Source organism: Falco peregrinus, chromosome 3 (genome assembly GCF_023634155.1).
Source record: "Falco peregrinus isolate bFalPer1 chromosome 3, bFalPer1.pri, whole genome shotgun sequence".
NCBI lineage: Eukaryota > Metazoa > Chordata > Aves > Falconiformes > Falconidae > Falco > Falco peregrinus.
Window position 1 is genome coordinate 4,819,935 of NC_073723.1, and position 23,745 is coordinate 4,843,679.

Sequence of the window (23,745 nt, forward strand, 5' to 3'; positions counted from 1 at the left end):
AGGTCATAAATATACTGGCATTTTGCTCGTTTGCGCATGGAGGTTTCTGAGACAGGGAAGAGAGTTAGAGGCTGAGGTTAATCTGTGGTACAACCCATAATGTGATTTCTGCTGTTATTCATACATACAGCCTGTGTGGCTACTTAGGAGTTAGTGTCAGGGCTTTTATGTTCCGTCCTTGCTCCCTTAACACCATCCAGTGTGGGATGTATAGTGTGATCTGGGGGTTGGAAATATCCCTTCCCAGGGTTAATTTTTCTCAGCACTTTATGGAAACCATTGCAGGTCTTTCTTTACTCCTGTGGCAGATGCCCTCTGAAAAGCGCAGTCAGTATCTGTTGAGGAATATTATCTCCGTTGGTGGATAGTGTTGAGAACTAGAGCTCAGCCCATTTTTAATACTAAGGATCATCCAAATTTCTGCAATCAAATCCCATGTCCTGCAGGTCTAGTTTAAAATACAAATAATTTAAATGTGAAGTTTTAAAACCTCAAGAATAATAATTCATTTTCAATAACTTTCATGTGTTGCTTCAGTGCAATATAATCGTTCATAAAAATACACAAGGGGCACATCTTCACAATGCAAAATGTTATCATTGTGTTCTCCTGTCTGGTCGTGATTAATAGTAAGCCATGATCCTTTGTTAAATGCTGATGGAACCAAAGTGACAATTCAGCAACATAAGAGGTATGAAGCATCACAACTGAGGTTTTATTTTGAATACTTCAGGGCAGATGAGTTAAACCCTCTTATGTCTTCATTTCTCTACTCAATAAAAAACCTTCATGGTACCCACAAGGATGCTGTGAGAACTTTGTTTAAAGTACCATCAAGCATTGCTTTAAAATATCAGACTTTCTGGAAGAGAAACAGTGTTTATCCTGGTATTCTAACCAGCTTTTTTGCTTTCTTTCAAAATTCCCTGTGTGATTTCTAATGCACGCAGAAAAATTTATATTCTGAATTTACATGTTATGACCTGTTAAGCAGATGCCACTTTACCACCAAAAATTTGTATCAGAAGTAAAGCTGCCTGTATATTCCTACCTCATACAATGCTATTTCACTGTGGCAGGCCTTACTGAATGCTACAGCTAGGCATTTTTTATTTAAGTGCTATGATACTAGAGGGTCATAGACTACAGTCCTCTGCTATTGAGAGGACTTCTGACCATCCATCGCTGTTTATTTGTCTCCATTTCTACTACTTCACCGCTTGTTCCAGTACTTCATATCTCTGACAGTTTGAAACCTTCTTGTAGTGTCTTGAATGTATCTCCTAAACAGTCGATATCCTTTTCTTCTTACATTCTTTGTCCTTTAGCTTGAGTGATTCCCCTATCGCCCTCCTGCTATTCCCCTGATCTATTTGCAGAAAGCAATAGTATCTCCCCTTTCCACCTGTACACTAAAAGATTAACCAAACCCAGTTTTTTAATCTCCTGTTTAAAAATAGCCTCTCTGGTTGCTGAACACACTAATAGCTCCTCAAGGCTGAATCTGTCTTTCCTGGGCTAAGGAGGTCTGAGCACACTTTTCTAGATAAGCTGTAACTAAAGGCCTGTCCACTCTCAGGAATTCTTCCCTATCTCTAAAAGACCTGCTTTACCTTATCCACTAATGACCTTTGCCTTTTTCCCCAGCTGTGCAGCACCGTGACTCACAAACATCTGCTAAGACATCATCAGTTTTCAGAGTACGAGTTTATAGCACAAAGTCCTGTTATTAATCCGTATGTACCATAACAAACCTTTTAAACTAATAGTCCCAAGTCGGTTGGGAAAACGCCCAGGTTTCTGAGGCAAACCAGTTCATCCTTCAAGGATATTCTGATCCCAATCTATATAGTAGAAACTCACAAAGACCCTGAGGAGGTCCACCACCGTCTGTCCTCCACTGTCTGTCCTCTGGTTTGTTATTCCCTTTCCTAGAAAATTCATCATTATCTCCCTGCTAGACAGTTTCTGGCTCACTTTACAACATTTATTAATCTATATTGTTTTTCACTTTAGCTGTGACTTTCAATACAGTACTCCAACAAATGCCTGCTGAAGTCCAGATAGATGAGATTTACTTCATTTGTTTTCCCTAAAGAAAAAAAATAATCACCTGTCTTTTAAAAGGAAAATATCACATTTATTCTTTTGGCTCTTCTCCAACTCATAATGTGGTTTTTCATGCAGATATTCATTTGATTATGCATGAAGCCATCCTCCCTACCCTCACCCCTACTCTCAGCCTGCGACTTAATGGAATCCCACGCATCTTCCACCTCTCAGTCACACCATTGGTTCCCTTGATCTCCCAAAGTTTGTCCTTTTATAGCTCATTTTATGATTTAGCTTCTGTTTTTTCTTCTACTAATCCAGAGTGACTCAATTCACAATCACTTAACTACAGACACACGCTTGAAGGTAGCAGGTCACGCTGTAACTTGTATGCAGGTAGGGTATACAGGAAAGGGCTGGCATTGCTAATGTTCTGTGTGAAACGATTGCTTGGTGCATTTCACCCAATAAAAAGAAAAAAAAATCTGCAGAAAGACTTTTGTCCCTCTTACCTTCAGTTCTGACATCTTTTCCCTGTCTGAGAGAGGGAAGAGGCGTTTAATCTGTCTTTCCTTTTAGTACAGCCTTCCCTGCCTCCAAAATGAGATTTACTGCAGCTTCCACTCTATAAGGCTGCACTTTGCTTCCATCTGGAAAGAAGTTTGTGCAAGATGCAGTTCACTATAAAGTTCTGTGTTAGGAGCCTGCTGGGCCACGAGGAATTTTGGTTGTCATTAAGCTTCCAGGTGGAGTACAAGACACAGGTGTGAACTTCAAATAATTGAACATATGAGCACCTGGGTAGCAGAGGAACAGCCTCCCCCTCAGTGCTGTCACCGGTGAATCCACAGAAATCCCAGAGCTGACCTGCTCTCGCAAGTGTGAGGGAGCAGGAGGCAGGCTGCTCCTCAAAACTGAAGCGCAGTCCTCTTTGGGGCAGAACAGAAAAGCCTTTCAGCAACAGCTACCAGCACAACACAGTCTTTTGGCAGAGGAAACGCAGCGCTTTAAGCTAACAGAAAATTTCCAGTTACTTCAGCTGGGAGAAGGAAATGATTTTCTGTTGGAATTGGATCCAGGGACCCCGAGTCTTCAGAAAATGCTATAGACTACGTAAGGTGTACATAAGGAGTGAAACAGCATTTTGGTCCTATACTGATCCATCTCCAGCAGCACAATGACCCTTAGCAGACCCAGAATATCCATTCAATTTTTTTTTCTAGAGAAGAGGAATACATTTTCCTAATCACTAGGAACAGGAAGAGAAAGAAATTGTTGTTGTCTCATCATACAGGAGTAATCAGGAGCCTTCTACAAAACCTCTTGTGTTGGTGGAGAGGGGCCAGACATGTCACTTCAATTAAATGCTGTAACAATCTTGTTATTAGGTCACTGCACAGCACAGTGAACGTTTAAACTTTACAGTGAACAGAGGTTCCCTATATCAAATAAATAAATGTCCTATGCTATCTGTTTAACCAGCGGAACACACACGTTGCAATAAATGAAATTCTTTTTAGATATTAGGGGAAAAAATATTCAGTGTGATAGTGGCAAAACTGGAACAGTCGCCCAGAGGACCTGTGGAATGTCCATCTGAGACAGTCAAAACCCAACTATACGAGACTCTGAACAACCTGTTCTAACAACCTGTTCTAGCTGATTTGAGTACAAGGTTGGACCAGACGATTTCCATAGGACCCTTCCAACTTGAACTAGTCTACAGGTCTAAGAGAGCAAAATCTTTTAAATTAAAACACTGAGTATTGACTGGCTTTTTAGGAGGGAAGTGGGATTTGAAGAAAAAAAGGAAAAATAAGTCCAAAATTTACAGAAGAGCATAAGTATATGTATACACATATCTAAATATACATGTGTATGTGAATCTGTACCTCACTCTACTCAAAATTTTTGTGCCAGACCTGAAGTAGAATTCTTGTTCTTTACACTACACAACAGAAAATACATTTGTGAAGTCAGATGAAAGCACAGAGCCTATTAATTAACACTTGAATTAAAATTCAGACAAACGTGAACTAGAAATAGGCAGCCCTTTGCAACTCCATTCTTCTGGAAATGATCACATAGAAGATGACAGTCTGGGGAGGGACACAATCCTCCTACACATTTTGAGCAGCAGCTTCCACTGTAAGCAGGTTCATTCAGAATCAGCAGGGTTATCTGCTGAATAGCACTCCTGTTCGCACAGCCCGGTGACAGGAGGATGGTTAGAACAGGTTAATGCAAGACCTAGCAACAGACAGCCGTTGAAAACGGGTGTTTGGGGATTATGAGTTTGGGTCTAACAACCAGAAAAGATGTTACTACCCAGCATTATCGCAGGCCTAGATGTAATCAGACTGCAGCCAAAATAAGCTGCCTACAGACAGCACAGTTGGAACCGAAATTTTGTGCAGGCGGTGAAAATCCCCCAGTGAAACGAGGGAGTAGCAGAGCTGTCAAACCTTGACCATTTCTACTCATAATCAAATTGCGGAAAAGCCTCTGGCCTCCCACTGCAGTGACTTATGTTCTTGGGTCAGTCACAGATATTCCCAGTACATCCTTGATGGGCAGGTTTTCTCTGCCAACAGCTCAGTCTTGGGGGGCTAGAAGAGAGGCACAGCCCATGCGTGTATCTGACAGATTAAGTCCTTCAGCTGGGTGGAAAGATATATCAGAACTTAGAGAAAAGCAGAGATATCACCAGACTGGCTTTCCTTTTGATCTTTCACCAGCACTTCCAAAAAAGGTATTTCTTCCTGGGACTACTTTTCTTTTTTTTCTTCTTAGATAGACATATATAAGCATTTCTTCAGTGGTAATTACAATTGTGCTTGGACATCCCACAAGAATCACAGCTCAAATAAACAGACATTTAAATCTCACCAGATGTGGAGTGGTAAAAAAAAAAGTAATCTCCAAGACTTACTGAATTCCTCTATCTACTACACTAAGCTCCAATGGCTTTTTAATTTGTTATCACATCAAAAGAAAGCTCATGATTAATTTGCTGTTGACTGTCAACAGATAACTTTTCCAGCCCTGCAGTTTCCAATATACTTCTCCATTACCGAATATGTATTGGAATAAGAAAATGCCAGCTAGTAAAGGTGTAATGAATCAGAACGTCAGACTAGAAATGTACAGTTATACTATTTCAGTTCCCAGAATACAGCAGAATAGTGTCTCTTTACCTGGAATCTCATCAGTCCCCCCACTGGTGTGTTTGAATCGATCTCCTTCCACATGGACATTCGGACACAGGACATCTGAAAAGCAAAAGAACCAGTACAAAATTATCTCAAGTAAACACATCATTTTGGAAGCTGTGGAACTAACAAAGGCTGATCTCCTGGGGTTTATCCAACACTTGTACACGGTTCCCAAAGCAATAATACTCTTCCTAGTCTTTGCATGTCCTAAATACCTTTCCTCTATCCTACCCCCTAACCACATGCTGGGCAAGAGACTCAATACACTATGCCTGGTTTTTAACCACTTCTTGCTGACTGGTCAGTCAAGAAGACAAACAGAATAGGTGACCAGAGCCTCTTCCTCAGCTAGGACATCACTCCAGGTTTTTCTCTTTCAGCAGTCTGTAAATACACATGAAAGTCACAAAAACTTAAGAAAATACAGAGTAAGATTCCACTTTCAGATTGGTCGGAAGGGAAGTCCTGAAGGCCCAGGTGACAATGCGGTGCCACCCAAACTTTTCAGAAAGGATGGCTTCTTCTCAGAAAAACCTCAAACCTGAAGTGCTAAGGCAGGAAAGGGAATACAGGGCACAGAACGATCAAGTGACTTTAGCCACATCCAGGTCTCGTCACAAGCCAGTGCCAGAGAGAAAAAGCGAAGCCCACCCTCCTATATCTTACTGTACTACGTGTGATTCCCCTGTCAACACCCCTCCAGGAACATGACTATTTGTGTGTCGGCTCCTTGAGTCTGTTCAAGCAGCAAGCAGAGTTAAATATGATTAAAACTTGGAAGAATATTCACCCCTACACACCGGTTTCAAAAAAGTAATGAAAATACCCAGCCTTTTTCAGGCATTTATCATGCTCCCCATTAGTGTCAACACAATTGCAGGTAAATGCTTTTCTGCAGAGAACTGTCTACCTATCCACCTCTTTCCTGCCATATCTTTGAAGTAGCATTTATTTATGCTTTGTTTTCCCAGATCAATAGGTAACTGCACACTTGTAAACAATAGGGACAGATAGCTCAAGGAATCAGTTTAATGAGAATATAAAAATGAACTCCTGACTTTTCACCACTTGCACAGCCCCACATTTATGCCCTTTCTCTGATCTAAAGAACAACCAGGTGAGGAAAGGCGAGTCCCATTCCTTTATTTGACCAGTTGCACACATGATAATACACATATTCTCTGCAGTTCTAATAGTCATCTTGATGCATGTGGTATTTGGCACCCTCTCCACCTGTGGTTTTTTTTTTATTATTTATTATTTTATTATTTATTAGTACCTTATTTCTTCCGTATCACTAAGTGTCGTGCTTGTAAAGGAGCAGCAAGGGCCAACTGCTCCCTAAGGGATGGGGAGACAAGCCCAGGCAATGCCTTCACCGATTCTGGGCACAATCTCACAGGAGTCTCTGAAGACTTTCTGCAGCAGGTCTACCTTGAATTGTTTGTGAAGCTACATCCAAAATTATGAGATAAAAATTACTTTTCTGAGGACATTGCCAGCAGGTCTTTTATCTCTTCTGCTTCCTGACTCTGAGTAAAAAAATCCAATATTCCACAACGTTTGGTTAAGCCTAACAATAAAATCAGATAATTTTCCTGCTTTATTGTGCTAATGAATTTACGGTCCAGATTATCAGCTGCAGATGAGCCACTGTTAGCTCAGTGGAGAGAATGGGGACTGTAAAAGCCATTGCCAGAAGCCCCAACAGCCAACACAGAAATCAAACCCAGTCAAACACACGCAGCCACCCCTTTGCTGCAGCAGTGGGGGAGGCCAGAGACTGATTACTCATGCAAGTGTGTGTTATCTAGGGCATTTCAGATTTTGGTTGGATCATCTTTAGGGCTGCTGCTTCTACAGATAAAATTCAGAGTAGTCACTTATTTTTTTTTCACCACACCAGGAATCAATACTGATTGATGCACATGGTCACTTTGTGTAAATTTTCACCAGAGGTCTCTTTTGCTCCCTGATGCCTGTTGGTTTGAAAGCCAGGAGACTTCACTCAAACCTGCCTGTATCTTAACATTAGACATGTGAAATCATGTGGTAGGTTCACCTCCATCAGAGTTCTCCACAACTTCCCAACACAACAGGGAACCTCTCCTCTGTGAGGTGAACTTTATAAGTTGAAATTTTTTTAAACCGTTAAGACTTGCAAGAGCCAAAGTTAGGCCACCTTTACTCCCATCCATAACCAAGCTGTACTGACAAAAGATTTGCTTTGAAGTGTCAGAAGCCCTGTGCAGATGTCATACTGATCATTTAAATTCTGGCTTTGCTCACAAGGAATGCTCTTTTTGTTACAGGCACCGAGTCAGTGCAGGAAACAGCACTTCTGAGCCCCAGTCTCAGAACTGGAAGATGTATGGCTATGCAGTAAAATAAGGAATGTAAGAAATCGAAACGAGCAAAATGTCCCCAAATAAAGAGTAAACAAATGGAAAGCATGAATAAAATCACAAGAATGTCATTCACCTCTGCTGCCCAGGCCTCCTGAGAGATACACAGGGAAGAATAAAACAGCTCAGACACAGCAGTGCACCTCTTCATGCAACAGGGAGGTAATGTCTGAGCTACAGATATATAAATTATCGTTCCAGTCTTTAATGGCATCACACACCCTCCACCAGGTCCGATTAGAAAGAACCATGGCTTCCTAGCAAGGAAGTATGAGCTTGTGAAATCTTCCTAGTTTTAGCTCCTGGTTTGGAACCAGGATTGTACAGCAGACTCACGTGCTTGGCCTTCACGCAGAACTCTGTTGCCACAAAAAAACAGAAATGTCAATGTTAATAATATTTTTCTCTTCTTCCAGATCTGTTCTTTAAATCTCTTATTACCTTTTAAAGACCCGTGGCCTCACTTTGGCTTTCCTTCATTTTACAAATGTCCTGTCCTCCTTTTGGTTTCTCCCTTCCTGTCTGCATCTCAGACACAAGTATAAATAGTTCACAAGGGAAAGAAAATTATTGCAATGCTCCCTTTCCAGCCACAGCATAATTCACAAGGGCACAAAAGAGGTTCATGCTTTACCATCCAAGTTAGCAGCATGACTACTTGTGTCCAAAGGAGCAGCGTGCCCGATTGACAGCACATCCATCAGTCCCAACCAGCGATCAGGTCTCATTGCTACACCCAGGGACAGGGTGCAGCAATTTCCATTGATAGGAAAAGCAAGATAAAAGCTGTTCCTTTCCTATGGAGCCTTTATATGAGACCTCTGATACAGGTGAACATTTTAACATCAAAGAAGGTTGTTTACACCTATTCTTTCTGCTGCTGCCAGGCCAGACTTTGAGCAAACACTCACTGTGCTGGGAGGATTTGCAGCAATAAGCATCCACCACAAATGGCAGAAGAAGTGATAAAATCTGCACTGCAGCTACATCTCTAGTAATTTACAAACATTTACAGATTGCTAGAAGAGAAGATACCGACTGACCTAAGCTTTCAGCCACTGGTCACTGTTATGTCCCTCTGGCCATGTAATTCAAAACTATATGAGTCTGCAGATGCTTTTAAATACATATTGTTTACAACTACTTCTTTGTCCTCAAGTTTATGTAAATATTCTGTCAATCCTTTGCTTTATCCACAAATTCTATCAGCAGAAACTTTGCATTTATGTCCATGTGGCTCAGGGAAATTTTTAATAGCACCAGAATTGGTATATATCCCTTTTACAGTTGCACTAGAAATGACAACTTTCCACTGACACCTGCTATATGAGATCAGTCAGCTCTTAATCCCTTGTGGAGTGTTACTTTTTAATGCAAATGTCATTCAATATGCAATAACAATGCCTAAGAACAAATATATTATACCTAGGTAGTTACCATATCAACAAAACTGTAACTGTCCACAGAAAGAAATTAGTTTTGTCAGAGATGACCTCTTTCTCATAAAATTATAATCCCTGAATAGGCATACACAATAATTCCCATTCTGCAGTACTTTATTCACTGGCTTCAATGTCAATTATTTTTTTGTGAGTGAGATCAGGCAAACTATATAGCTATATGTATGAATAATTTTTCATTTTTAATAGCTTTATATTATCCTAATTTCAAAATCCCATAATTAATGTTGTACTAGAAAGTTATACATATGTAAGTTTGCAGACAACACCAAGCTGTGTGTGTGCAGCTGATGCACCTGAGGCACGGGGTGCCATTCAGAGGGACCTGGGCAAGCTCAAGGAGTGGGTCCACGTGAACATCATGCGGTTCAACAAGGCCAAGTACAAGGTCCTGCACCTGGGTCAGGGCAACCCCCACTATTAATACAGGTTGAGGGATGAAGAGGCTGAGAGCAGCCCTGTGGAGAAGGACTTGGGGATACTGGTGGATGAAAAGCTGGACATGAGTCAGCAACGTGCACTTGCAGCCCAGAAAGCCAACCGTATCCTGGGCTGCATCAAAAGTAGGACGGCCAGAAGGTCACGGGAGGGGATTCTGCCCCTCTGCTCTGGTGACACCCCACCTGGAGTGCTGTGTCCAGCTCTGGGGTCCTCAGTAGAGGAAAGACGTGTTGGAGCTGGTCCAGAGGAGGCCACAAAAATTATGAGAAGGCTGAAGCACCTCTCCTACAAAGAAAGGCTGAGAGAGTTTGCGTTGTTCAGCCTGGAGAAGGCTCCCGGAAGACCATACTGCAGACTTTCAACGATTAAAGGAGGTTTTTAAGAAAGATGGGGACAGACTTTTTGCAAGGGCCTGTAGGGATAGGACTAGGAATAATGGTTTTCAACTAAAAGAGGGTAGATTTAGACTAGATGTAAAGAAGACATTTCGTACAATGAGGGTTGTGAAATACTGAAACATGTTTCCCAGAGAGTTGGTAGATGCCCCATCCTTGGAAACATTCACGGTCAGGTTGGACAGGGCTCTGAGCAACCTGATTTAGTTGAAGATGTCCCTGCTCATTGCAGCAGGGCTTGGACTAGATGGCCTTTAATGGTCCCTTCTAATGCAAACTATTTTGTGATTCTATGATTCCCAGGTACGTTTCTTCTCTTTTACTATTGTTCTCTAGTAATCCAGGCTTGCCAAAGATGACTGTAAGTTTTATTAGGATGGCTGGTGAATTTCTCAGAGTTGCTCGCTTCTTATCACCAGAAGGTCCATCCAGGGTTCTCACTTGGAACCTCATTTTCTTCCTCTAGAAACAGACTTCTCAGCAGATTACTTACTCAATATAACTTTGATTCTTGTGGCCTCCTTTTTCACTCTTTTCTTCACAGATCTCCAAATTGTTCAGAACTGTTTGCAGATCCCAGATCAGTGAGAAAAAGAGAACATCCAGTTCAGCCTTACACAAGCCTTGGTGCTCACTTAAGCACAACAGTCTTCTACCTGCCCTGCTCCTGGGGTGAACTTTACCGATAATCACAGGCACGTAGAACTGACAAAAGATGAGTCTCACATCCAGGACTCCATTTTTCCACCCTGATCCCTGTCCTGCCTTGTTGTAACCTACAAGGTCCTCTGGAACACAGGGGCATTTGTGTCTGCTGTGGGAGCTACTTAAATACAAATGAGTAACAGAAAATATTGAGAAAAATTACTGCAGTCATAGTGACCATTGAATCTCCAAGAGAAAGACATAGTGTGCATCTTTCAGAGAGGCATTCGATCACTTTGAAGCACTGGGGACATTTGCTTATGGAAAATGTGTCCTGAATGCTTTAAAAAGATGCTCACACATACTGTCTGTGCACCTGGAAGGTCATTACTGGGTTTGATGAAATCAAATACTTAGAACCAGCATTCACAAAGTTACAGTTGAGAAGTAGAAATAACCTCTTCTGAGTGGTGCTTTAGAGAAAAACATAGGCAGAAACACTCAAAATTACCCCAAAAGGCTTAGTTTCTCCTGCAAGAATACAGTCACGGAGATGGCCTTAGTCACAGCCAGACTGTGATCTTTGCAATGCTTTATTTCAGAGGGAACACACCAAGAATTGATGCAACACATTGAGCACTGAGAAACTCTTACCTAATCTGAGCTATTTTAGCATCATCTATAGCGGTACTGAACGCCAGTTTTAGGATGGAGTATACCACTCTCTCTCTGCACTGAACGTTGGTAGAACTTGAGTCTCTCTTTTGCAATAGATCCTTTACTGTAAAGAAGGTCAAGTTAAGTGAGGCAATTCCCATCATAAATATGGTTAAGAACCTGAATAATATGGGGTTCTCTGTCCTGCTCCGTATGAGTGTGAAACCCTTTGAATCCTGTTCAGCACTGAACAAGCTGATTTAGTTTGTATGTATGTATGTACGTTTTTATGTCAAAAGTATGAACTGTTTGTTTAAGGAAGCACAATACAGTTTTCCGAAAGTGATCTAACTGCAGGTAACACCATTTTCTGTAAGCAAATCATACTGAGGTCTGTTTGATCATAATGAGTGATTTAAGCCTCACTTCTACATATCATCCTTTAGAATATTCCCTATGAAAAAAATCCCAAAGCTGTCAAATATTTTAAAATTAAAAGAGACAGTATGTCTTACAGAGTATATGCACTGTAAGTGACATGTCAGAAGAGCATGTCAGCTCAGGAATTCTCACTAGCATTAAATTATCATTAATAACATTGTTATGAAACTGTAATAATAGGGCTGAGAATGTGGAAAAGAATAATATGAATTATCTGATAGTTTAAGTCTCTTTACCTTCAAGCCATTTCAAAAGAAAGTCAAGGAAGAGGGATATTAAAAAAAAGGAAAAGCAAAAAAAGAAAAAGAGCAGAGAGAAAGCAGGGGGGGGAGAGGGAAGGGAGGGAGGAAGGAAGCAAGGAAGGAAAATTAGGAGAGAAGAGAGGAAAAGCAAAAGAGGAAAAGCAAGGTAAAGGCAAAGACAAGAGGAAAAGGGCTAGTTTGACACAAAGTCAATCTGCCAAACTCTCCCTTGAAACTGAAGCGAGAGATGATTGAAATCCTAAGGCACTTTTTCCTTTCTGATATTTCCTTTTTCCACCTCTGCACTGGCTTATACGAGGGGGACATGAGACTCTCCCCCCGCTGGGAACCCCAGCCCCAGCCTGCGCGTACACCTGCCTCGGGACTGAGCCGTAACGCAGCCAGACCCAAGGGGCAGGTAATGCGCGGGGGAACTGCACGGCCTGCAGCGCTGCAGGAGCTCACACCAACCGACCGTCACGTTCCCCCTGCACCACGCAAGTTTACAGATCGCAGTTTCTATTTGTACCATAGGAAAAGCATAATTATTGGAAGAACTGCCTTCTCCATGAGTCCAATCTGAGTAGCTGCTTCTTAAAATACCCTTCTGAAGACAACTCCCTCACTTGGAAAATCTGGTTAAATTCACGGCATCATGTCTGTTCCAGCAATCCCTGCCTTAGCTTGGCCAGGAACGGTGTGATCCTGCTGCCCCTTAGGGCTTTCTATTCAGAAACCTTCCCTGTGAAGCCCTAAACACAAACTCCAGTTGCCTGAGGTCCTTCCTTTTGTCCTTAGGACTCTGCTGAAACAGTTTCTTCATTTTCATTTTATTCTTTCAAGAGTAAGTCAGTCCTCAGCTGCCAAGGGCTCCTCCAGGGACTTGTGTATAATGAATGCTGAACATGTGTAGCTGTCAAGTTACACAAGAATAAAGTAGAGAGGTGAGAATAGAAACACAAGGAGGTTAAAGCAAACATTATTTATTACCATGTTTCTTTTTTACTTTTTCCAAACTGAGAATTTTAGGATTCCAGAATCTCAGCAGCACCCTGTGCATTGCCAGAGATTCAGCTACTCTCTGCATCTCCACCATTATTCCATTCCCGCTGCAGAAAGTCTCCAAGTTCTCTCAAAAAGCATGTTATTTCCAACCTAAACATTTGAGTTGCCTTGTCCTCTGACAGTGATCTTGAGCCCACCATAAATTCTATCAACAGATAAGGAAACAGTCTGGGAAATGCAGGACTCACTAATAGCTGTCTCCCCAAAATCTAGACCAGACTTTAAAATATTTACAAGGAATAACTATTTTTTAGCCACTGTTCAAAGATGAACTCTGAATCTTGTGCGCTTTTCAGAGCTGAACAATAACCTTGCAAGAGAGAGAGATGGGGGTGATGGGGGTGGGAGGGGAAGGGGGTTGGGCACCTGCATAGAGCAAGCTTCATTTGTTCCGTAGTTAATATTGCAATTTTTTTCTACATTGAAGCACATTTTCCCATTGAAGCTTACACTTAAAAGGGAAGGGCCTGGTGAGACAATTTTTCCTCAAGTTAAGAAGATTTCATGAAAATAGTTTCTCAGAGGAGCTTTCTCAGACCCCATTAGCTCTGCTCTTCAATTACTTAGACGATCCACTGTGCAGCAGTTCCTCTAACACACTTAACTCCCTGCAGTCAGTTGATGACAAAAATGACTCCTATATATAGCACCACCTCTATTTGTTCTTTTTTTGTTGTTGTTCATAAAACACTGTACAAGGATCATTATGAAGACTCAACATTAATCTTTTTTCCCACCACTCTTTTAAAAATACTTCTTTTGAAATAATATCTCCACGCTCTGCCCATATTCACTAAATACTTTTGGCAAACGTTCATTGTCAGATATTCTTTCCAGGCAAATGAATCCATCCTTAAAGTGCCACCCACCCTTGGAAAGAAATTCATAAGGAAAAGAAACTGGCATATTTTTCAACTACAGTATTGGCACTGACAGTGTAATGATACTGGAATTGCTTCTATACTAACATCATAATTTGTAGCAAGGTATAGGTAAAACAGAGCATCACAGCAATTATGTGATTCCACCTTGCAGTTTAATGCCTTACGCAATTCTCACTTCCTTTCTGAAATCACACTGTATCGTCACACTGTGAAGTTTGAAGTCCATCACTGCCAGGAAATCCACCCATCAATGGCCACTGCAGCCAAGGTGGATTTTGTTTTTTTCCCTTCAAATGATGCGTACATTGATCCTGGATGACGTCTCCATATTTGCACACCAAGGCACTCTGTCACCACAGTGATGGGCCTCATAAATGCTCACAATAAAATGGAAAGGGAATAACAAACCCACGGCACAACTTACAGACTGAGCAAACACAGCTACAGCCCGCCCTGCTCCTCATAATTACCAATGCTCTCACATTTTTCCACTAAAACATTGTTCTGAAAATGCACCAACACCCAGCTGAATTGCTCTCCAGACTCCCCTGGCTGCTGAGTAGGACCCAAGTGACCGCAGTGGGAACGCAGATACCTATATTTGCATGGCTCCCTCCCTCTTTGTTCAGCAACGCAGCCAGAAAAGTAGTTCCTTGAATAACCATGCATTCAGTGCCTGGCACTCTTCAATAGATATTATATTCTATACAGAAGGCAATCAAAACTACTAATAGGTATTATACCCCAGACAGCATCCATGCAACATACGTTTAAGGTCCCAGGCAAGAAGAGTCTCTTCTTTAGCTCCTTCTACAGGAACGGAGAAGCAAGGCTCCTTCAGAGGGCAATTCAGAGCAGAAACCCAATTTAGGTGTCCTGATTTACCCCTGCAAAAGTCACCCTCTTCCTATTGGTTACAGGGAGAACCTAAGGATATATGGTTCCCAAGTCAGACACCTATCAAAGGCACCACAGTTACATCCATCCAGTTAAAACAAGCATGGCTGGGTGCACTCCTGGGCAACGAGGCCAAGGCATGCTCAGGACCACGTCTATGTTAGCAAATGGTCTTAGTCTCCACAACAAGCGGCTGCTGACCATGGATACTGTCTGGCACGTTGTAAGCATCCACCTGGGCCCTAGAAACGTTCCAACAGCCTGTTAGCTTGCCGGGGCCAAACTGCGCCAGACACCAGTGCAGATGAGAGCACCGCATTGCCCAGGAATGCTTCTGGCCACATTTACGGTTACAAGTTTAGATACAGCCCGTAAATGTCATCCTTTGCTAAGAGCTCTGTAATAAAGATCAAAAGTAGCCTCTTGGGCAAAAATGCTAAATTCATTTTATGGTCACAGGTCACTAATTTTTAAATGCACTCCGTTCAAACAAGTGGGAAAGGGGTTGAGTGCACAGCCAAGAAATGTTGTATCCTATTTAAGTAGGGACAGGGGAAATGCAGGGAGTTCTGGACTTTGCAAAACACTTGAAGTACTTTTGAAGGTGAAAAAGGGGAAAAACTGTTAAATTATTTTCCTATACTTTGCTCCCTGTCCTGCCTCACATCAGAACTGCTCATATTAATGGGAAAAATATTGTTTTCCCCACAATGTGGCAGGCTGTGCTATACATTTGTGCCACCTTCTCACCCTGGATCCAAGCTTCTCTCTCTTCTCCTTTTATCATCATCCACTGCCTTTTTTATTTCTCATTTCTGTCTGTCCTGTGCTCTGGATCTTAATTGCAAAAGGGGGACCATCCTCCTACAGGTACTCACACCACAAGACCCACACATGAAGTCACAACTACAGAACCCCACCAACACAGGGAATGCAGAACAGTCCAACAGCCCTATCTCCAGGTTAAGCCCATACGCCAACCCTCAGCCCATCTTCGGATGTCTCTTAACATTTCCTAGAGAAGCTCCCGAGTCTTGCTGAGGATTCATCTTTCCAAGAGATACCTACACTGCAGGCTTCACTGGTAGCCTCTGCCTCTCTAACGCACCCACACAAATGCAAGAAACCCGTTGGACAGATGACAGCAGACATATATTACCAAGAGGACTGATGTAATTAGCACCATTTAAGTGAGCAGCATACAGAATTAATTTGCACATGCTCCCACAGGGAATAAATGGCATTATGGGAACCATGAATATAGCATCAAGCCTCAGCACTTCCAAGCTAATTTGTTTGTGTGTGCCCCTAAACAAATACACAGACTGTGTGCCAAGGAGCTTGTCAGCAAACAGCACAAGGTTTTGAGGAAAGCAATTAGCAGCTGCAGCTCTTTCCACCCAGGCTGTGAGGTGATTGCTACTCTGAGGCACGAGTCCACCTCATTCTCTCTGGTTCTTCCATCTTGGGAAAGAGGTGAAGCTTCACTGAGCAAAGTGTGCTTGATCCCAGTGAACCACAGTTTCTTCTGAGTGGCTGATCATTGCCTTAGCAGGTAAATTGCCATGAAAACGTCTTCATGTTGACGGCCTATGGAATATTCAACAGGATGACAGTACGGGGTTGGAGTACAACCTCCAGCAGCCAACAGTCACAGTGACGAGCCCATCCCCAGTGGCTGCTCTATGAGCATAGATGGACGATGTCACTCCTGACACAGCTACGGGCTCCCTGGGACAATTTTAGCTGCATTTGCTGCCTGTACTTCATAGGCTGGAGAGAGCAGGGTGCCACAAGACTAAGAAAGTTTCCTGCCTGCCCCTGTGTCCAGACGAAGAACAAGGATTAAAGGTACTACTCACCTGGCTGTGGGGAGACAAAGTTACACCACCTACCAAAATTCCAAAAGTGCAGAAAGAAGAGATCAGCACATAGTACCTCTCTAGGGATGTAGCTGAGGATGAATAGCCTGTGGATGGCAATAGAAAGCACTCCAGGTGGGCTGCCCAATCTGCTGACCATCTCACGGCTACAGAACTGCCAAGCATCCAAAAACTCCATTGTCCCCTCTTCCCTTCTCACTTACCAAGTTTTATAAAATAAGGCTTTTCTCTCCCTGGATTTTGCACCATTGGATATAGATCAATTCCAATATCCATCAAATAAGACTTCTATGGTCTGTAAGAAGCTGAGCTGAAACATCTGTGCTTTTTACTCCTTTAAAAACTTATAAGGATCAATATAACATGTGCAAGTGTGGCTTGTGGAAATAAGAGAAGAGGCACCTCCAATGACAGAAATAGATTTCTCTTATCTTTTTTCCTGTAGTATTAAACAAATACCATGGAAGCAAAATTTTGCCAGCAGCAAATTTCACAACAGGGAGATGGTAGCAACGGTAACAAAAAAAATGCTAAATCTCTTATAGGCAATGGCTGGTTTTAAGATTGACTCAAATGTTATAAAACACTATTGACACAAGAGAGAAAGTGGTTTTGTTTCATTTGGTTTTTAAAGTAGCAATTCCATGTTAGTCCTGTAATTGAAACAACTGAGATTAAAAATAAACTCAGTGCAAAGCTTCGGTAGGTTGGCTCTCACTGAATAGGAACATTGCAATATTTCTGCTATAAAACCTCATCAATCTCACTTGCACTCAGCATTCATGAAAGGCACATTCCCCAGATGAGCCCAATGGAGCGGTACAGCTACAGATACGCCGAAGCCATTAGTTCCTACTGCTGGCTGGAGGTACAAGCCAGTCTGTTCATTATCCTCCCATGTGCCACCACACAGAGACAAGAGTAGAGAGTCTCCTAATCCAAGCACTGTCAAAATTGTGAGATGCCAAGTTAGGGTTTATAACTGAGTTTAAAGAAGGAAATCCTAGCAATACTGAAAACATTATTTCCTAAATTGCTACAAAATCAATTACTTGTCCAGAAAAATAAGAAATCCAGGTATGGCATTCTGTTACTTCACAGTAGTTCCAAAAGTGAATTAATTAGTAGCAACTTTGTTCAAAGTTGATGTCTTTTCAGCTGCTCATTAAATATACACCAGTTGTTCTCAAATAACTTTCAGGAGAGAAACATACCTCAAAGACATGTTTAAGAAGGACTCTGACTGGCATTACTCTTCTAGTGTAATTATACAACTGCAAATCGAACAGTATCATCTTCCACATGGGTATTTTTGGGGGCTACTCTGGCTCTGGGACTGTAACTAGCAGCAGTGTAATTATATCACAACAGCAAAGCAAGGAAATTTCTGTACAAATATAAGACTTGACTTTGGTTAAGAGTTTGTTTTCAGTTTGTAAAGAATTGTAACACCACCTTTGCAAAATAGAGGGGTTTAAAAGATAAATAAGTGACTTTAGTTTCCTCTTAGAAGAAGCCAGGATAAATCAACACCCTGGCAGAAGGGCCTGGATGCAGCTCAGCAAACTCAGCAGTTTGCCTGGTTGCAGTCCACATCCTTCCACTGCCTGAATTTGACCTTTCATGGGCAAGACTCTGAACTGGCCACACAGAGGCAGAAGGTGATGGTGGGCATGTGCAAGGCCCCATCACCAACTAGAGAAACCAATGTGACACTTCTTTGGTGGTAGAGCTCTTCAGAAGACATTCTTTAAAAGCAAACCATCCCTCTGATAATCTGCACGGGGATAAAGCTTGGGAACACCAATGGAAACATTGTAGGGATGAAGTGATTGATTGTGTGACAAGGGCTTGTCCCAGACTGGGTACCAGCACAAGCTGTCAGAGCTTGGTAAGCTCTCTGGTTTTGCCTTCCAGTACACTTCAGACTCCACCTGGAAAAAGTAATTATTCAAAATGACTGAAGTACTGCAAAATCAAGCCCAGTGCCTGCTTTCTTGCATGCAAAGAATTTAAAAGGGTCATTGACATTAACATTTGGCATCTATACAGATTTAAAGACCTTTAAGGGACTATCTGGGTTTTACAGCTTTCAAACACACTTAAAAAAAGCCAGGGTGAAAGCACTGGGTTGGTTCACTTCTGATTTATGTTTTGAAAGACAACTTCAGTCTAATATTAATTTTATCCAAACAGCCTTACCCACTTGCCAGTTCCCATACATGCCACCAGGCCCATACTTTCTAAGGAGGTTTGCATAAGATTTGGGCACTTTACTCCCATGGGCACCTGCAGGAATCTCTCCTCCAAAGCCTAAAAGCAGCTGAAAGAAAAGCAGCTACGTGGGAAGCACTTTTGAGTGCATTTGCTCCCTTTCCTCTACACAAAGGATGGTACAACTGGAGCCTGGAAAGCAAGCATTTGGGGGCTACACATCAAAGCAGGCATGACCTGAACGCTGCTCCTCGAGCCAGGTGCACAGAACTCAAACGCATTCTTCCTCTTCCTACCCCCACCCCAAGTTGTCCCCACTGAGAAATGTCAACCACTCATTTTAAAAAGGGGTCTGAAACAATGCTTCAGACACGACAACTCTGCAAGAAGGGAAGAGGGAGAGAATCAACCAAATGTACAAAAAGGAAACAATTCAACAGACAGAAAGCATGGGAGTATCAATTGGCAGCTCCAGCCCTGCCACTTCTGGATGCTAAGGTCTTCGTTCCCCATTATGAGCCTATCTGTACCAGAAAAGCTCCCATTTGTCAAGCCCTGTGCCATAATATAGGACTGCCACACTGTGCAATACACCTGTTCTGTCTTATTCATGTATTTGCAAGCAAATTGTGCTATTCTTTTGTTATTCCGCCAGCAATACAACCCAAGCTGCCACACAGACATGCCAGGGTGAGTTAGTGTTGCAAAAGTTTCTGCTACACAGCCACAAAAGGTACAGCACAGCAGGAGAGAGTCAGAGTCTCCAGAGGACCTGCAAACTCAGCATGATGGTACCATCCCCACTGGTCCTCTCAAGGGAGCCAAGCACACTGACCCTCTGAAGGGAACATGGTTTGCATTGATTTTTTTAAAATATATTGGATAACCGATACTTCACAGCTGCTTCACTTTGGGGGAAAAAAAAAAAGATCAAAATAAGACATTTTAACAACTTCAAAACTTTTTTCCAATCCTTCTCCATCACTAAAAACTTAACCAAACTGGCTTTTCCTAGGAAGTCTCAGTCCTGATTAATTAGCGTTTTCCCTATGAGAGGCACTTAATTAAGAGGTTCCAAACCAATTCTGAGAGGTTTATTTTCCTACACAATGTAACATCCACAACCCATGCACCTAGGGGTATATGGTGCAGGAGGTGGATAATTTTATCTGCTGCCAATTAGGAAAGAGATATTTGAAATTGACATTTAAATCAGAAATCAAAGAATTGCAGGCAGAAGTACAGTATTTCAGCTCAAGAGCCTCTAATGAGTCCTGAAGGACAACTTTCAGCAATTGCTCATTTTGCACACTCCTCTCCAGTCTGAGACGGGAAGCAGTTTCAGAAAAGCTCTTGTGGACTCAGGAAAGGCCACATTTGCGGTCATCCAAATGCCTAAGCAGCAGCTTAGCAGAAGTGGTCTGTAGTGAAACCTATCTCCAGAAGATGTCCTTGCAGAGTCACTGCACGTTTTAAAGCACCAATTCCCACAGATTTGGTGTTCTGGTTTTTTTTTGTTTTGTGGTTTGTTTTTTTGTTTGTTTGTTTGTTTGTTTGGGGGGGGGTGTTTTGGGTTTTTTTTGTTGTTGTTTTTTGTTTGTTTGTTTTTTAATTTGCACACCCCTAATTTTTTTTCAAGGACCTCTGGAACCTGCACTTCAAATTTAGGTCAAGCAACAATCTTTTTCTTCTTTTTGGACCTTTGGTTTTTCTAAGTGATCCTTCTGCAGAGCATGTACTGGGAACTTCTGCATCAGGTAAGGCTATGTAGCTGTGAAGTAGGATTTCAGTCAGCTCCCCATCCTCAGTCTGCACCACCCAGCATGGAGATCCTTTTCGCACAACCCACCATATCTTTCCCTAGGCCAACTCACCTCCATTGACTCCAGCACAGTAGTGGGTGGACACAATCATGCAGCCTCAGAACCCTCACCGGTCTATGCCTTTGTAGAGGGCTAAAGCAAAAATGCTCTCCTTGCACTGAAGAGCCACACAGGCACTATGAACTGGGCAGATTCTACTGCTTTATTTACTTCCCCCCCTCCCCCCCCCCCCCCCCCTCACATCTATTATCTCAGATATTGCTCCCCTTTTCTGCATTAACATAGAGGCAGATTATTACTGGTATAGTTGATATCTGAAAAAGTAACTCTTGGAGCTATTTAGCAGTTATTTCACACACTTTATACACAGTGTGTGGGCACAAAGCAAAATAAAATCAGTGAGGAGCAGGGACAGCTTGGCTGGTGCGTTCTCATGTCTCTACACACAAGGGGGGCACAGCTAGAAGGACTCTCAAAACACCTGGCAAAAGACAGGGCAATCAGCTTTGGTTTTTGTCAGGGAGCACTACAGAAAAGCAGCCTTGCAGAAAGCTCCCTGAGGGTCATTCCCTGTTGCCTATAAGATCCAGAAGTAATGAGGAAGGTGTGTGGGTGCATGCTACAGAAAAGTTAGACAGCTGTGCAATTACTGATTAATGCAGAGCTGGGTTTTGACCTGGATCATAGCATCTGTCCCTCATGGGCTGTGGAAAACAGTATTGCAGCTTTACATACTAGGGAAGTTGCCTATTCAGGCTTGCATTTACACATTCCCGATGTAGAAGGAGATCTGGAAGAGGAGCTAATGCTATCATAAGGATTGCCTACGGAAGGTACCAGCCACCTTCTGAGGCTGGATTCCTCCCATCTTAAAGAGAGGCTTGAGCCTTAACTGAATGTGACAAAGGTTTGTGCGTGTTTACTTGACCTACCTTGCAGAGCTACAGACTTGGGGAGTGGATATTTTATGTGCTGACCTGAAAAAGAAATTGCTTCTGGACAAAGATCACAGGAGAATGGGTTTGTGCTTGCAGAAGTGTATCAGGGCACGTACTGGGCTGGGACTTCATGTGTGAAGGAAAGAACAGTGGTGAAGTCTGCTACAAGTTATAGCTAGACACATTAAAGCTTTTCATTAGCGCTTTCTGATAAGATTATAAATATTCTGTATAATCACCATTAGTTAGAGTGGCAAAAAGTATAAGTTCATTATAAAAATTAGGCAGAATACACATGAGAGGGGAATGCAGAGGATGGAAAGTAGAGCTAAGGAAGTTAATCCATTTCTTAAAAAAAACCTTTTAATAACTCCAAAACACACCCTACAAGTCCCAGTGTGGACCAGTTGGCCCTTTGCCACCTTTTACTTCAGAGCAATGGAAATGGGATCCATCAGCTCAGCAAATACCACCAGTGAACAAAAGCCCCACTGCCAGGATTTGCTGGCACCAGCACCATTCCCACGCATCGCCCCACATCCCCTCCGAAGAGCAGGATGGCGTAGGACATGTTTAGTCCAAGTGTCCCTGCCTGGCACCCGCACCCAGACCTTTGTCCCCTTCCCCTCCTCATTTCCCCCCCGGGTCTTTCGGAAGCCTGAGCTGTCTGAACCATCCAGGGGGTTCCCTCGCACACCAAGCCGACCTCATTGTGCTCTGCTCCAGTGAGCACAACTAATAACCGAGGCTCTGAATAACTGAGAGCAAGTACCAACCCCTCCAACAAAGGCAAAGCTACCCTTAACGCAGAGCACAGCTGCCACTCACACAGGCCTGCGCTGATATTTCACAAAAGCTGGTCTATTTGCACAGAAAGTGGCTAGCACAAGAAACAGCTATGAGCAAACAGAAGGGCAGCCTGAATTCCAGGGAAGTCCCCATGGCACAGAGCACGTCTAGCTTTCCACACCCCACACTTGCTGAGCACCAGCAGCTTGGCTAAATTATTTTGTCCTGCAACAGGATTTTCTAAGCAGCTGTGGAAGCCCAGAGGAATGACATACAACATGCTGGTGATGAAAATTACTGCAAACCAGAGGGTGTTTTTCAGCTCGGAATACAAAACAGATTGGCTTTTCTGCAGGCACCGCTAAGAAAAATACTAATTAGTGCTAAGTGTGGTGACAGGCCAACTCTCTGCTTAGTTACTCATTCATTAAAGTGAAATTAATCTGGATTTAGATCAATGTAAATGACTGCAAAATGTAGCTGGGTGTTTTGTTTTGTGAACACCCGTCTGCTGCTGTTGCTGATAGCAGAGAAACAAAGCTAAAAGTGCAATGTAGGACACCACAAACTAAGCTCTAACCTGAATGACCAAGGCCTGCTATGAACCACCGATGTGTCCTGTTACAGCTGCTAGCCCCCAAAACTCAGCCTGAGAATGTGGAGACATTCAGGTGAACAGACACTAACCTAGAGAAGGCTCACACAGAGTTATTGGGGGGTAAAGGAATGAGGCAGGAAAGGCAGCATGCCTCAAGGTCCCCATGTAGAGAGGTGAAAGACAGACTTGGCTTGGTAAAAAATGAGAAACCCTTATATACTATACATCACATTCTTGGCTCTGGCTGTGAGGTTCCAGAGCTTCTGTATTTCACTGGGATCCTCACCCCAGCAACACCTCAGATTAAATTTCACAGTTCACTGTATGAAAACCCAAATCCACATAGAAGACACCATGAAGGACGTGATGTGCATAAGGACTACTTAAAAACCCGATAGCTGTGCTGCTGATGGAAAGATGATGACAGCACTCAGGACTAGCTGAGGGAACCCCCATCCATGCCCCAAAATAGTGTAGCACGGTCCAATGCTTCTACACTCAAACATGCTTTACAGTGCTCAACATTTCTATATTTCTATACAAACCAAACTTGTTCTTTGACCAGGAGGGCAAGAAGGCAGAGCCAAACAATTCTCCCCACTCTCATCCACCCAAAACCAGGATGCCACGTTCCCACTGCCTATTAGGGAAAGGTTCCTGGCCTGGGACTGTGCCATTCCCTGAACCATGTCTCGTCATTG

At 42.7% G+C, this 23,745-nt stretch overlaps 1 protein-coding gene across 1 annotated transcript in view; it reads right to left on the minus strand.

Moving 5' to 3' along the window:
* The window catches only part of COL22A1 (collagen type XXII alpha 1 chain), a 237,337-nt gene that overhangs the window by 161,297 nt on the left and 52,295 nt on the right, over window positions 1-23,745 (minus strand). The window contains exon 4 of the mRNA XM_055800757.1: window positions 5,250-5,324. Within this exon, the coding sequence (XP_055656732.1) occupies window positions 5,250-5,324 (75 nt within the window). The remainder of the gene's footprint in view (window positions 1-5,249; window positions 5,325-23,745) is intronic.